Source organism: Anastrepha ludens, chromosome 2 (assembly GCF_028408465.1).
Source record: "Anastrepha ludens isolate Willacy chromosome 2, idAnaLude1.1, whole genome shotgun sequence".
Lineage (NCBI taxonomy): Eukaryota > Metazoa > Arthropoda > Insecta > Diptera > Tephritidae > Anastrepha > Anastrepha ludens.
The window spans coordinates 116,892,218-116,903,100 of NC_071498.1; the positions used below are offsets into that span (position 1 = coordinate 116,892,218).

A 10,883-nucleotide genomic window follows, 5' to 3' on the forward strand; every position below is an offset into this window, starting at 1 on the left:
AGTATGGAGCCGTAACGGTATTTTTTGAGCTTGTACCGTTCATTTATCTATTTCTCCTGAAGGATTCGCATTGATTTGTGATAAATATACTTAAGAACGATTCGGTCTTCATTACAAATTTTGTGAATTGTAAGTTCACATAAATTATCCGCAGTATTGCTACAGCGCTTCACTATAGTTGAAAGGATTCAGCAATGTCGAAAGTGAAAAAATGCACCGCAGCCCTTCGAAAAGCAATCATAGAGTTGCAAAGGCGGGGAAGCCAATAACGAAAAGAACAGTTGCGCTTCGATTGGCAGAAGGAGGGCTTCACGGTCGACTGGCACGAAAAAAGCCATTGGTAACAGCATCACAACGACAACGCCGAATTGAGTTTGCTCGAGAGCACATATCCTGACTCTAAATCAGTGGCGTTATATTTTATTCAGCGATGAAATGAAGATAAATAGAGTACAGTAAATACAGACGGCGGCCAAAGCGTGTAGCGTTCGACCACAAGTTCGTCTCACCAGATACGTTCAGATACTTCAAAATGTAATGATACCTTATGCGGAAGAGAATTTACCGGTAATTTGGAAATTTCAACAAGACAACGAATCGAAACTTCTCCTTGGCAAGAAAGTTTTTCGCAGGCAATTTATCCACTGTTCTGAATTTAGCATCTTCGAGTGCCAACTTAAATCTAATAGAACATCTTTGCAGAATATCACAAATATGAATTAGTTATTTGAAAATATCAAGACAGCATGGAAATCCATCCGTGTTGAATGTTGTAGAGGTTTAATAATGTCAATTCGAGGGCGCTGTGCAGCAGTAATAAGCGAAACGAAGTTTCGACAAAATGCTAATTTATACTTTTCGTTTTTAAGTTTTTTTTCGAAAGATTTCCAAATTGTACTAACTTTCATACATGAAGTAGAAAAATTATGTTTTTCTTAGATAAAAAGTCTGAACAGATTGAAAACTTTTTAAATTTGTAAAATAAAGCCTAATATACAAAACATTTAAGTGACTTTATTGAGAAGACCTAAATGGAGAGAACTGTGTATCGTTTTTAAGTATTTTTCAACGGCTGTTACTAGTTCTATATTAACCAACTATTAATTATCTTTCAATTCTGGCAAAAAAAAAAAACAACGAAACAGCTTAGTTTTAACTACTGACAGCCAATAGTTTGATAAGCTATAATCTTATATCGTATATCTATAGTTTTAGAAAGTGCAGTCGGTGTATTAGTAGTACTAACTAGCTTATTACGACACTGTTCATTTACCAGAGATATTTTCGCACTTTTACATATGTAAATATGATATATAGTTATCAGAGACTGCGTAAAACTGTCTTGAAGACTGCAACTACGAATAACTTTTTTCGAGGCCAAAGCTCGTAACTCCATACTTACTCAAACCGTTATTACAGAGTTTAAATAATAAACGAGCATACATATTATTTTCTTTCATAGAATTTTTTTAATAAATTATTAAAAAATATTACAATTTTTCGATCATATTAACTATTTATCACCGTCATACGGTTCGAGAGGTACACAATAACAGATAATACAAATATGTGGATCTAAATGATCTAGACACGAAATCTTTTCAATAAATTCCACATACCTAGCAAAAAACAAATAAACCACTAAAGTACTAGTGAAAATCGTTAGCAAAACTTTACGTGTTCATCATATATGTTCTGCGCTAAAAAGGATCTGGAAAATTAAAGCACAGAAATACCTTTAAATGAAAATTCAATATATTATATAAAGCAAGTCAAGTTTTGAACCTTTTTTTTTTGCTCTAAGGGTTCCTTTGGTGACAAATTATTCTCACGATAAACAAATTTAAATAAACAAAATAAAAAATATTAAAATAAAATCAACAGTTCTTACAATGCTTCAACAGACGCAAGCGCATCACAATCAGTTACTAGCACATATATCATTTCATACATTTTCACTGCTGTCATGATTTGTATGTACCCATTTGGATCGTAACTAGTGCATTTAATTCCTTTATATCAAGAAGTTCTTCGGCTTAAGGCCACTGGTAAGTGGCTGCACTATTTGATTTACTCCAAAGTACCCAAGGGCTGACCCATTTGTACCTTCTGACCAGTTTTAATATTAAAATGGAAGTTCCTAGGTGCTTCAAATAGGAGCACAATTGTGCTACCCATATTGAACTGTCCCAGCAGTTCCCCTCGTCCCAAAGTTTTGCAGTCCGATAATACAACCTCATCATATATGTGACGATCTGCATGAGCACCTAATTTCAATCCCATCCAACGATTCGTTTTCAAATTCTCATCCATATGTATCTGCACGGAGCCCACGTTGGTCGCGCCTACTGCAGCATAACTAAAAAAGCCGTGTTTCCATTTGCCCACATAAACAGCTCGTTCATTCAGACAAAAGAGGTCGGGAAGCCAAGTCGCTATGCGTGGATTCACTGACAACAATTCACCGGCGAAGTGACGTCTCAGTTTTGGCTGCCACTCAGCAGGGGAATGAAAACGGTGATAGTCCCCAGGTGCTAAGTATATAACGCATTGATAAAGTTCGGTTGACCCATCGTTGTGTTCTTTTAATTCTTCTGGGAATGTGCAGCCTAATCGTTCGCCCCATGTAACTGGGCCTAAGAAGGATTGTACACTATACTTAATACCTTTCACTTCTTGTATTAATGTATTTTCGGCTGACCCAAAATGTAACACGCACCCATCCGCAGGAGAAATGATAGTAGCATTTTGGTCAATAGGGCGCACACCTTCCCGTAGAGGTCGAGTGAAAAATTCTGCTAGACTATTATAGTATTTAAAATCAGGATGTAATGCCTCCTCCAAATTAACACCGAATATGCTTGAGTACCAACCGTATATATATGGTCGTAATGTAACTGGTACATAACAGGCAGCTAACCAACCCCAGCATCGACTAATGATGCGTAGCGGTAAGGAACAGTAAACTTTTGATTGGAAAGATGACGCTGTACGTGGCAAGTTTTCGCCTTCACATTTTTGTTTATGTAGCTGCCACTCGATAACTCCGAACAGACAAATGCCTACAGGTGTCCAGCGCAACAGAAAACCTGTCCATTTTGTCCAAACACTGCGGCTCACCAGATCTTGTTTTTCAAAGTTTCTTCTATTTTTTGTAGCTGCTTTCCCCGGTGTATTATTAGAACGCACAACCGATTTTAAATTCGCATGTTTCGAATCTGTAGCTAATGCGTCCCGATTTAATTTTGTTGAAAACGATTGACGAAAATTACGCAACATAGACCATTTTCCCGGCTCTTGTTTTAAATTAGCCGCTTCCCTTAAACTGCCTGCTTTAATCAGAAAGCGTCCACGCGGTACAAAATATGAAACCATTTTTTGTCTATATTTCCGCTATGCAGTTAAAATATATGTATGTTAAGCTTGCAATAGCAAATATTTTATTTTTATCACAAATTAAACCCAAGTATATTCACTTAAAACTCTTGAATTTTATACCGCTATTCTATTCCTGATTTTCTCATGCACAACCGCGATTCGAGTCAGCTGTTTACGCGGAACGATAATGGCAACTGTTCTGTTGCTTATGAACTGTCAAAACAGAATGAAGTGGGAGTACCGCCTATGCTAATTTATACACAGTTGTAATCAATGATCATGATTTCATTATAAAACGTTGTATACATTGTTTTTATCAACAGCCACAAACAATATTCGAGCAGCCAAAGCGTGGATCTGTACAATGGCGTGGATCTGTAAAATAGAAACGCAAGCACTCTAACAGTGAAATTGAGTAACTTGAAAATTCATATATATGTAATATTACATATATAGTTAAGATTAAATGTATGTATTAATTAAGATTAAATTTAAGCTTATTAAAAGTATTTATAATGTCGACATACAGAATTACGTACACAGTCGTTGTATTATTGCTAGAATCATCAATAAAAATTTATGAAAAATATTTAAACTTTGTAGAACAAATATATAAATAAAAACAAATTGCTAATATATTTAACAAAAATCAGCGTTGAAATAAGAACTAAAAACGTAGGACGAGCGTTAAGTGTATCCCCTTCTTAACTTTGCTTCAATGCATGCTCGCAATGGTGAGCTTAAGCTATTCACATAACCTTTTTAGCGTGTTTTCTTTGATTGTCAAACGCGGTATCCTAATCAATTCCCACAGGAACGAAGCGGATCATTTTCAGCACTGATATAAAACTTCTGTTTATATTAATATTAAATATAATTTTATGTCTATAAGGCATATTAAAGAGGTAGCAGCAGTAAGTTTGCTATTTTGATTTCTTTTTTTCTAACTATTTGATCTATAAATTGACAAATTTTGTTTAAGTTACTTTGAACTGTTATAAACTTATTACTTTATAGATTTTGGCGATCTAGCGACCAAGGGAAAAAAATACAATGCTCTTGTTGTTTTTACTACTATTGCTACCTGTTTAATGCTCCTTGATATGACGTGTTTAAAAAAAAAGCGATATGTTTTTAACAATATTTTCTGTCTGGAACATAGAAGCGCTGAAGAATAAACATTAAGGGAATGAGATGATAGTTCAGTTATACAAATTATATAAGTGTATGCTTTGATTTCATTGTGTAAATGAAACGTGCAAATTTATATTATATATCAAATTATGCAACCCTACCAAGTTCTCAACAAATATATGTGTTGTAAAAAATACATAGATAGATGTCTGACACCACTTTGGATTGAATGGTAAAATGGAAAGAGTTAGATAAGTTTAAAAAATGAAAATATAAAATATAAAATGGCGTAGGTCTTCTGCAATAGAGAGAAAAAACACCACAAAGTATACACACGCACACACAATTTCCTGCCATCGGCAAAAAAACGGAAAAACTGCATTTGGAGTTTTGTTATAATTCGCCCTTTCACAATCTAATATGCGGAACATCATTCTTATAACTCTGTTTAATTTGAAAATTACATATTCACCAATCCATTTACTAAATATTCACACGCAAGAAACTTCTCTTCTTTTGTTTGTTTATTTGCAGCACTGACGTCATCGGTGTCTACCATCGTGAAAAATGGCAGGCACTACCTTTTGTATTCTGACAACGTGCAAAAAAAAATTTTTCAACACATAATTTATTTCTGCCATATTTGGCGTTAAAATGGAAACGCATGTCGTAAATTAGCAGATTTCGTATTTATAGATGGAATAAATATGTTAATACATGTACGTATATATATTGTGTTTATATAAATAATATATTTCATTGGCAATATATGACTTAATATTTCATAATAGAATTCGCGACTTTATTAAATTTGATGTCAAAAGCCATATGGTCGCCCAGTACCAGTAGTTCTGTTGCATCGATATGAGTATCGAGTAAATATTTATCTGAATCATCTCATTCCTAAACATACAATCATAATATACAAATACATAATCGGGATAAAGTGCTTGTAGTATTTAACTGAAAATTATAATTTTTGTTAATGCTAAATAGTTAAAAGATATTTAAATATGAGTGAGGCGGATAAAGTGGCGGTCTCATTTGCTTGCCAAAGTTGTATGCAACCCATTACTTTGGACGAGGGTCTAGACAATATCGATGTACACTCAATGGCTGAACTTTCATGTACGTATTTTCAATTTATTTTTGAATCTAATTTCTAATTAAATGAATTATATTTTGCAGTACCAATTTATTCTGGCAATTTAAATTCTCTTGATACGCATGATGTAAGCGCTTTCGATCATTTTGTACCACCATTTCGCTTATCCGACTCGATTTATGGTACTGGTTTTATGTTAGTTTCTGATGGTCGTGAAAAGAAATTGAGTGCTTCCTTTAAACTAAAAGCTGAATTATTCGATTGTCTGTCCTCAAATTCGGAAATAGACCATCCATTGTGCGAAGAATGTGCTGATTCTATGTTAGAAATTATGGATCAAGAATTAAAAATAGCAGAACAAGAATGGCGCGACTATAAAAATTATTTGGAACATCTTGACCAACAGGATTGTCCAAAAATCGCTGAGCTGGAAAAGGAATTAATTGAGTTGCAGGAGAACGAATCTCGAATGTTGTCAGAATTGGAACAACTTAAGCTGGAGGAAGAATCTTTGAATGAAGAGGTTAAACGGGAGGAAGAAGAAAAAAACAAACTTCAGCAACAGGAAGCCATATACTGGCGCGAGTATACGAAACATCGACGAGAATTAATGCTTACCGAGGACGATAAACGTAGCCTAGAATGTCAGATAAGTTATGCAGAGCAACAACTGGAAAAATTAAAGGATGCCAACATCTTTAATATTACCTTCCATATATGGCATGCAGGTCATTTTGGTACTATAAATAATTTCCGACTCGGCAGATTACCTTCTGCTTCGGTAGATTGGTCGGAAATCAATGCTGCATGGGGACAGACAGTTCTTTTGCTAAGTGCTTTAGCACGCAAAATAGACTTGACTTTCGAACGTTACCGCATTGTACCTTTTGGGAATCACTCATACGTTGAAGTTATCGGAGAGAACCGTGAATTACCGCTATACGGTACCGGAGGATTCAAATTCTTTTGGGACACAAAATTCGACGCCGCTATGGTTGCTTTTCTAGATTGCTTAACACAGTTTAGACAAGAAGTCGAAAAGCGAGATACAGAATTTCTACTGCCTTACAAGATGGAAAAAGGAAAAATCATAGATCCGTCCACTGGAAATTCTTATTCAATCAAGTAAGCATGCTGCAGAGAAATTAATTGCACAAAATTTGTTGCTTATAAATATGTTTATACTTGCAGAATTCAATTTAACTCAGAGGAACAATGGACAAAGGCTTTAAAATTTATGTTGACAAATCTGAAATGGGGGCTCGCATGGGTCTCTTCGCAATTTGCTAGTGAATAATTCAATTAAATTTATAACTTACATTTTAATAATTAGAACCAAACTCTCTGGTTAATCGCAATTAAATAAAAGGTAGTATTATTTTATACATTCCTTTTATTATTTTTTATTGCTTTATTCATATGCATTATGCGGTATGCATAAACTTTTAATATAGACATACATATATATCTAACAAATATATTTAAATAGCTATATGTAATACAATTTAATTTATTTCTTCTTTTTTATGTAAAGGGGGAGATTGTGAATCCGATCCTTCAAATGACCCATCACTCTCATCAGAATCTAAAATATCGTCGTCGATCCATAAAGTTGTTTTCCTCTTTTTAGCATTAGTTGCGGTAGGTTTTGTGTGTTTACGTTTCAAAGACTCGTCACTACACCCTGGTTTATCTTCGTTTTTTTTAAGTCCTTCTTCAACCGCACTATTTACTTTATCTGCTAGATTAGCTCTGATCTCTTCATACTCCACATCCTTAAAATCATGACGAGGAACTGCAAGTAACTTTTCTATTTTCCGTTTTTTTCTTTCCTGTGAATCGCGTTCTAAGTCTCCCATTTTCTCCAAAACTGCTTTCAGACGCTTCTCTTCATTAATGTCACGTAAACGGCGTCCGCTCAGATCTCGACATGCTTCCCTATTTGTGGTCTTTTCTATTTGCGCACCAATCGCTCGTAACATGGATCCAAAACCTCCTTTTCCTCCCAAGATGCGTAGACGGCAGTGTGTCACTCCATAAACAGTGCTATTTGACATTAATCGACGTCCATTTTGTTCTAAATATATGTCATTTGGAAACAAACCCTGTAAATTATATTTATGAACTATATGTGCATTTGTTTTTTCGTTTACCGAGGGAAAAAACTTACAAATTGTTGTGAAAGAAGGTTTTTAATAGTTAAGCAATCCGTGACTCGAGTTTGAAGTATCATTTCTTCATGCAAATAAACAAGAGCCATTTTTCGTAGGAGTTTAGTATCTTTAACGTTAATCAATGTCAGAGAACAAAGCTTATATGAAATTAAACTGAATTATTTTTGCGGAGAACAGAGACGAATCTTTTATTTTTTTAGTTTTAAGCTTCTCGTTTCAACATAGTCTTCCAGTTTGACAACAAAATCCCTGCTAATAGAGATGGGCGGTCTGAGATTATTTAGTCGATTGCTCAACCATTTCGATGATTCTCGATGTTTGCAGTCATACACGAATTTCCGGCGAACTGCCATGCGCGAATGTACGGAAGAATGATACAATACAAGGTTGAGTCTTTCGAATTCGCGGCGACGCTATAGATGAAGAATGGTAAAAGGATGGTAAAATTACTTATTTCTAAAGAGGAAGAATAAGCGAAAGAAATGGAAACTGCCAACACAAGAGCCGTACGAGTTAGAAGCATAAATGATAGAATAAGAGATTGCGCCTTCCAAATTGGCTGTAACGTCAAAAGCCGAAAATATAAAAACAAAAGGAAGGGGAGTTACTTACTTGTGAAAATTAGGCCAAAGTAATACAAGCTACCCAAACACCATGAACTATAAACACACACGTACGCACTTTCCTGCCACCACGTTGTCCGCATGAAAACGCAAAAAACTGCATTTGGAGGCTTAATATTAATTTGTGCTCTCACAATTTAATATGCGTCATTTCATTTTCTTTAGTTCGTTTAATTTGAATCTACAAATCACAATATGAACATACCATTCACTGAATATTTACAAACAAGTAATTTCTGTTATTTTTGTTCGTTTTGTATTATTTTAACAAAGATGACCCGCTTGAGTGCACGATATCTCTGAAGACAATTTGATCTCTTCAACCATTCTTAAAGACTTCATCAACCTCCTCGATATAATAATTTCTTTTAAAAAATTTTTATTACCATGGGAACATAGCATTATGTTTCAAAAGCTCGACTTCGATATGAAAATCGAGCATTTACTGAATACAGTAATCGAAAGATGACACTAATTTAGATTGTGACAGGCCAAAACGCAATGTGATTTGTATTTACAAACAACGTATAAATATTGGTCTTTTGGATTAGAAATACCTTTGAGGGAAAATGTCTTCATCATCTTCAGATAGTGAGGACTCTGTCCACAGTGAAGAGCAAAGGGTGAGTTTTTAGGTATTATTATTTTAGTTAAAAGGCTAATATATACATTTGTAAATATAGAATTATGTTCGAGAGGATCTAAGCAAAATGAGCTTTGAAGAGATAATGAAATTAAAAGAGGAGTTGGGTGCAAAGTTGTACAAGGAGGCTGTATTGGGCGTGGATAAAGAAACAACTAAGAAATCAAACACAAGTAAAATTGCGATTAAGCGTTTAAATAAAAATCGTCCACGTGAATTGTCTGCTAAGAGACAAGTGCCCTTTATATCAATTGAAGAGAAAAGTAAACGAAAAATTGAAGGACAAGTACGTGATCCACGATTCGATGCGAATTGTGGAGATTTTAGTGTGAAGCATTTTAAAGAAAATTATAAATTTCTCGAAAATGTTCGACGAAAAGACATCGCTCGACTTCAGAAACAATTGCGTGAGATTAAAAGCAGCGATGAACGTAAGCAACTGCAACTAGAAATTCAAAAACTAATTAACAAAAATGTTGAGGACAGAAAATGGCATTTAAAACAAGAGTCACTGAATCGAGAAAAATTAGAAGTTCAGGAGGCACTCAAAAAAGGACTTAAGCCACATTACACAACAAAGAGTAAGTGTTAATAATTTTAAAAATTAGATTGATATTGTAATTCAAATTCTGTCTATTCGCAGAGGAGCGACGTGCTAAAGAATTGGTTACACAGTTCGAGCAACTTAAAGAATCGGGAAAACTTAGCAAGCATTTAGAAAAACGTCGTAAGAAGAATGCAGCAAAGGATCGAAGACAACTTGGATTTGCATAATTTTTTTTTAATTTTATTAAATAAAGTAACTGTACATCCTGCAATTATCCTGTTCGAAGCATCTTTGCCTCACGCTTTTCTTGCAATTCTTGTTTCTGTGCCTCGACAACAATTTTTCGATCTTCCAAAAATTTCTCGTATTCTTCTGGTTTTAATTCTCGTACAATTTTTATGCCACAAGTGCGAGCGACACCCACAAGCATTTCACACATTTGCTAAAAAAAAAATAGAAATCAATTTAGTAAAGGTTTAAACTCAACCACTTAAAGATACTCACTTGCATTGTTAATAAAGCATTGGGTGGATCTTGTATCTTTATTGCTGCTATTTCGTAGAGATGTTTTAAAGTGATCATACCAGAAATTTCGCGACCTGGTTGCATTGCGCCACGAGGTATTCCTGCAGCTTGTTTAAACAAAAACGTAGCCGGTGGTGAGTGTATAACCAAGTTATAGCTCCGATCACTGTTGACCGAGACACGACATGGTAGTGGAATGCCTTCTTTTATATCTGCTGTGCGGGTATTGAAATCTTTGCAAAATGCGGCAATGTTTATTGCGCGCTATCGCAACAAAATAAAACTTAGTATTTATAATATTATAACCAAATGGGATGTCTCCATATTTATAATATGAACTAACCTGCCCAAGCATTGGGCCCAACGGGGGACCAGCTGCTGCCATACCCGCCGGTATATTTGTTTTTAATTTTGTAGTGTGTGTGATTTTGTCGGCAGTTTTTTTTAGAGCCTTAAGTTTCCCCGCTGCTTTAGACATTATTAATGTAGGTATATTTTTACAAAACTTTAGTTACGCAAAACTAAAAAACGAGAATCCTTATTCAGTTGACAATCACAATCAGCTGATTATACGCAGGGTTGCACTCTTACGTATGGCTTTAAACCCTGCATTCCCATTCGCGAAAAATATGGATTGATAATATAATGGCAAGCGAAACAATTATCGTAGATATATTTTTTAAGTTGGTCCGAGTCTGTACAAAGCACTTCTTGCACCTTCGAGAAAAGGAACACAATTTTTTTAACAATTAAA

At 34.8% G+C, this 10,883-nt stretch overlaps 5 protein-coding genes across 5 annotated transcripts; 2 read left to right on the plus strand and 3 right to left on the minus strand.

The window, feature by feature from the left end:
* Nucleotides 1-1,444: 1,444 nt before the first annotated feature.
* On the minus strand, nucleotides 1,445-3,617 carry LOC128855158 (phosphatidylserine decarboxylase proenzyme, mitochondrial). Its single transcript, XM_054089856.1, has one exon. The coding sequence runs from the start codon at nucleotides 3,373-3,375 to the stop codon at nucleotides 2,071-2,073; it is 1,305 nt and encodes a 434-aa protein (XP_053945831.1). The 5' UTR covers nucleotides 3,376-3,617; the 3' UTR covers nucleotides 1,445-2,070.
* Nucleotides 3,618-5,410: 1,793 nt separating this feature from the next.
* On the plus strand, nucleotides 5,411-7,007 carry LOC128855160 (beclin-1-like protein). The gene is made up of 3 exons (XM_054089857.1): nucleotides 5,411-5,640; nucleotides 5,701-6,742; nucleotides 6,809-7,007. Exons 1-3 carry the CDS (start codon nucleotides 5,526-5,528, stop codon nucleotides 6,912-6,914), a joined length of 1,263 nt encoding a protein of 420 aa, XP_053945832.1. The 5' UTR covers nucleotides 5,411-5,525; the 3' UTR covers nucleotides 6,915-7,007.
* Nucleotides 6,993-8,057, minus strand: LOC128855161 (splicing regulator SDE2). The gene is made up of 2 exons (XM_054089858.1): nucleotides 7,788-8,057; nucleotides 6,993-7,722 (listed from the first exon to the last, which is right to left on the minus strand). The coding sequence occupies exons 1-2, from the start codon at nucleotides 7,875-7,877 to the stop codon at nucleotides 7,123-7,125; spliced, it is 690 nt and encodes a 229-aa protein (XP_053945833.1). The 5' UTR covers nucleotides 7,878-8,057; the 3' UTR covers nucleotides 6,993-7,122.
* An 826-nt stretch (nucleotides 8,058-8,883) lies between these two features.
* LOC128855163 (ribosomal RNA processing protein 36 homolog) lies at nucleotides 8,884-9,875 on the plus strand. The gene is made up of 3 exons (XM_054089862.1): nucleotides 8,884-9,037; nucleotides 9,098-9,638; nucleotides 9,701-9,875. The coding sequence occupies exons 1-3, from the start codon at nucleotides 8,984-8,986 to the stop codon at nucleotides 9,829-9,831; spliced, it is 726 nt and encodes a 241-aa protein (XP_053945837.1). The 5' UTR covers nucleotides 8,884-8,983; the 3' UTR covers nucleotides 9,832-9,875.
* LOC128855164 (39S ribosomal protein L11, mitochondrial) lies at nucleotides 9,876-10,696 on the minus strand. The gene is made up of 3 exons (XM_054089863.1): nucleotides 10,473-10,696; nucleotides 10,109-10,393; nucleotides 9,876-10,046 (listed from the first exon to the last, which is right to left on the minus strand). Exons 1-3 carry the CDS (start codon nucleotides 10,605-10,607, stop codon nucleotides 9,876-9,878), a joined length of 591 nt encoding a protein of 196 aa, XP_053945838.1. The 5' UTR covers nucleotides 10,608-10,696.
* Between the last annotated feature and the right edge of the window lie 187 nt (nucleotides 10,697-10,883).

Coding starts and splice junctions, on each gene's coding strand:
- LOC128855163 (XM_054089862.1), top strand. CDS start 8,984: ATGTCTTCATCATCTTCAGATAGTGAGGACTCTGTCCACAGTGAAGAG. Junction 9,038..9,097: donor TCCACAGTGAAGAGCAAAGG/GTGAGTTTTTAG, acceptor TTGTAAATATAG/AATTATGTTCGAGAGGATCT. Junction 9,639..9,700: donor GCCACATTACACAACAAAGA/GTAAGTGTTAAT, acceptor GTCTATTCGCAG/AGGAGCGACGTGCTAAAGAA.
- LOC128855158 (XM_054089856.1), bottom strand. CDS start 3,375: ATGGTTTCATATTTTGTACCGCGTGGACGCTTTCTGATTAAAGCAGGC.
- LOC128855160 (XM_054089857.1), top strand. CDS start 5,526: ATGAGTGAGGCGGATAAAGTGGCGGTCTCATTTGCTTGCCAAAGTTGT. Junction 5,641..5,700: donor CTCAATGGCTGAACTTTCAT/GTACGTATTTTC, acceptor TATATTTTGCAG/TACCAATTTATTCTGGCAAT. Junction 6,743..6,808: donor GGAAATTCTTATTCAATCAA/GTAAGCATGCTG, acceptor TTATACTTGCAG/AATTCAATTTAACTCAGAGG.
- LOC128855164 (XM_054089863.1), bottom strand. CDS start 10,607: ATGTCTAAAGCAGCGGGGAAACTTAAGGCTCTAAAAAAAACTGCCGAC. Junction 10,394..10,472: donor TGGGCCCAATGCTTGGGCAG/GTTAGTTCATAT, acceptor TTGTTGCGATAG/CGCGCAATAAACATTGCCGC. Junction 10,047..10,108: donor ATGCTTTATTAACAATGCAA/GTGAGTATCTTT, acceptor TTTTTTTTTTAG/CAAATGTGTGAAATGCTTGT.
- LOC128855161 (XM_054089858.1), bottom strand. CDS start 7,877: ATGGCTCTTGTTTATTTGCATGAAGAAATGATACTTCAAACTCGAGTC. Junction 7,723..7,787: donor ACCTTCTTTCACAACAATTT/GTAAGTTTTTTC, acceptor TATAATTTACAG/GGTTTGTTTCCAAATGACAT.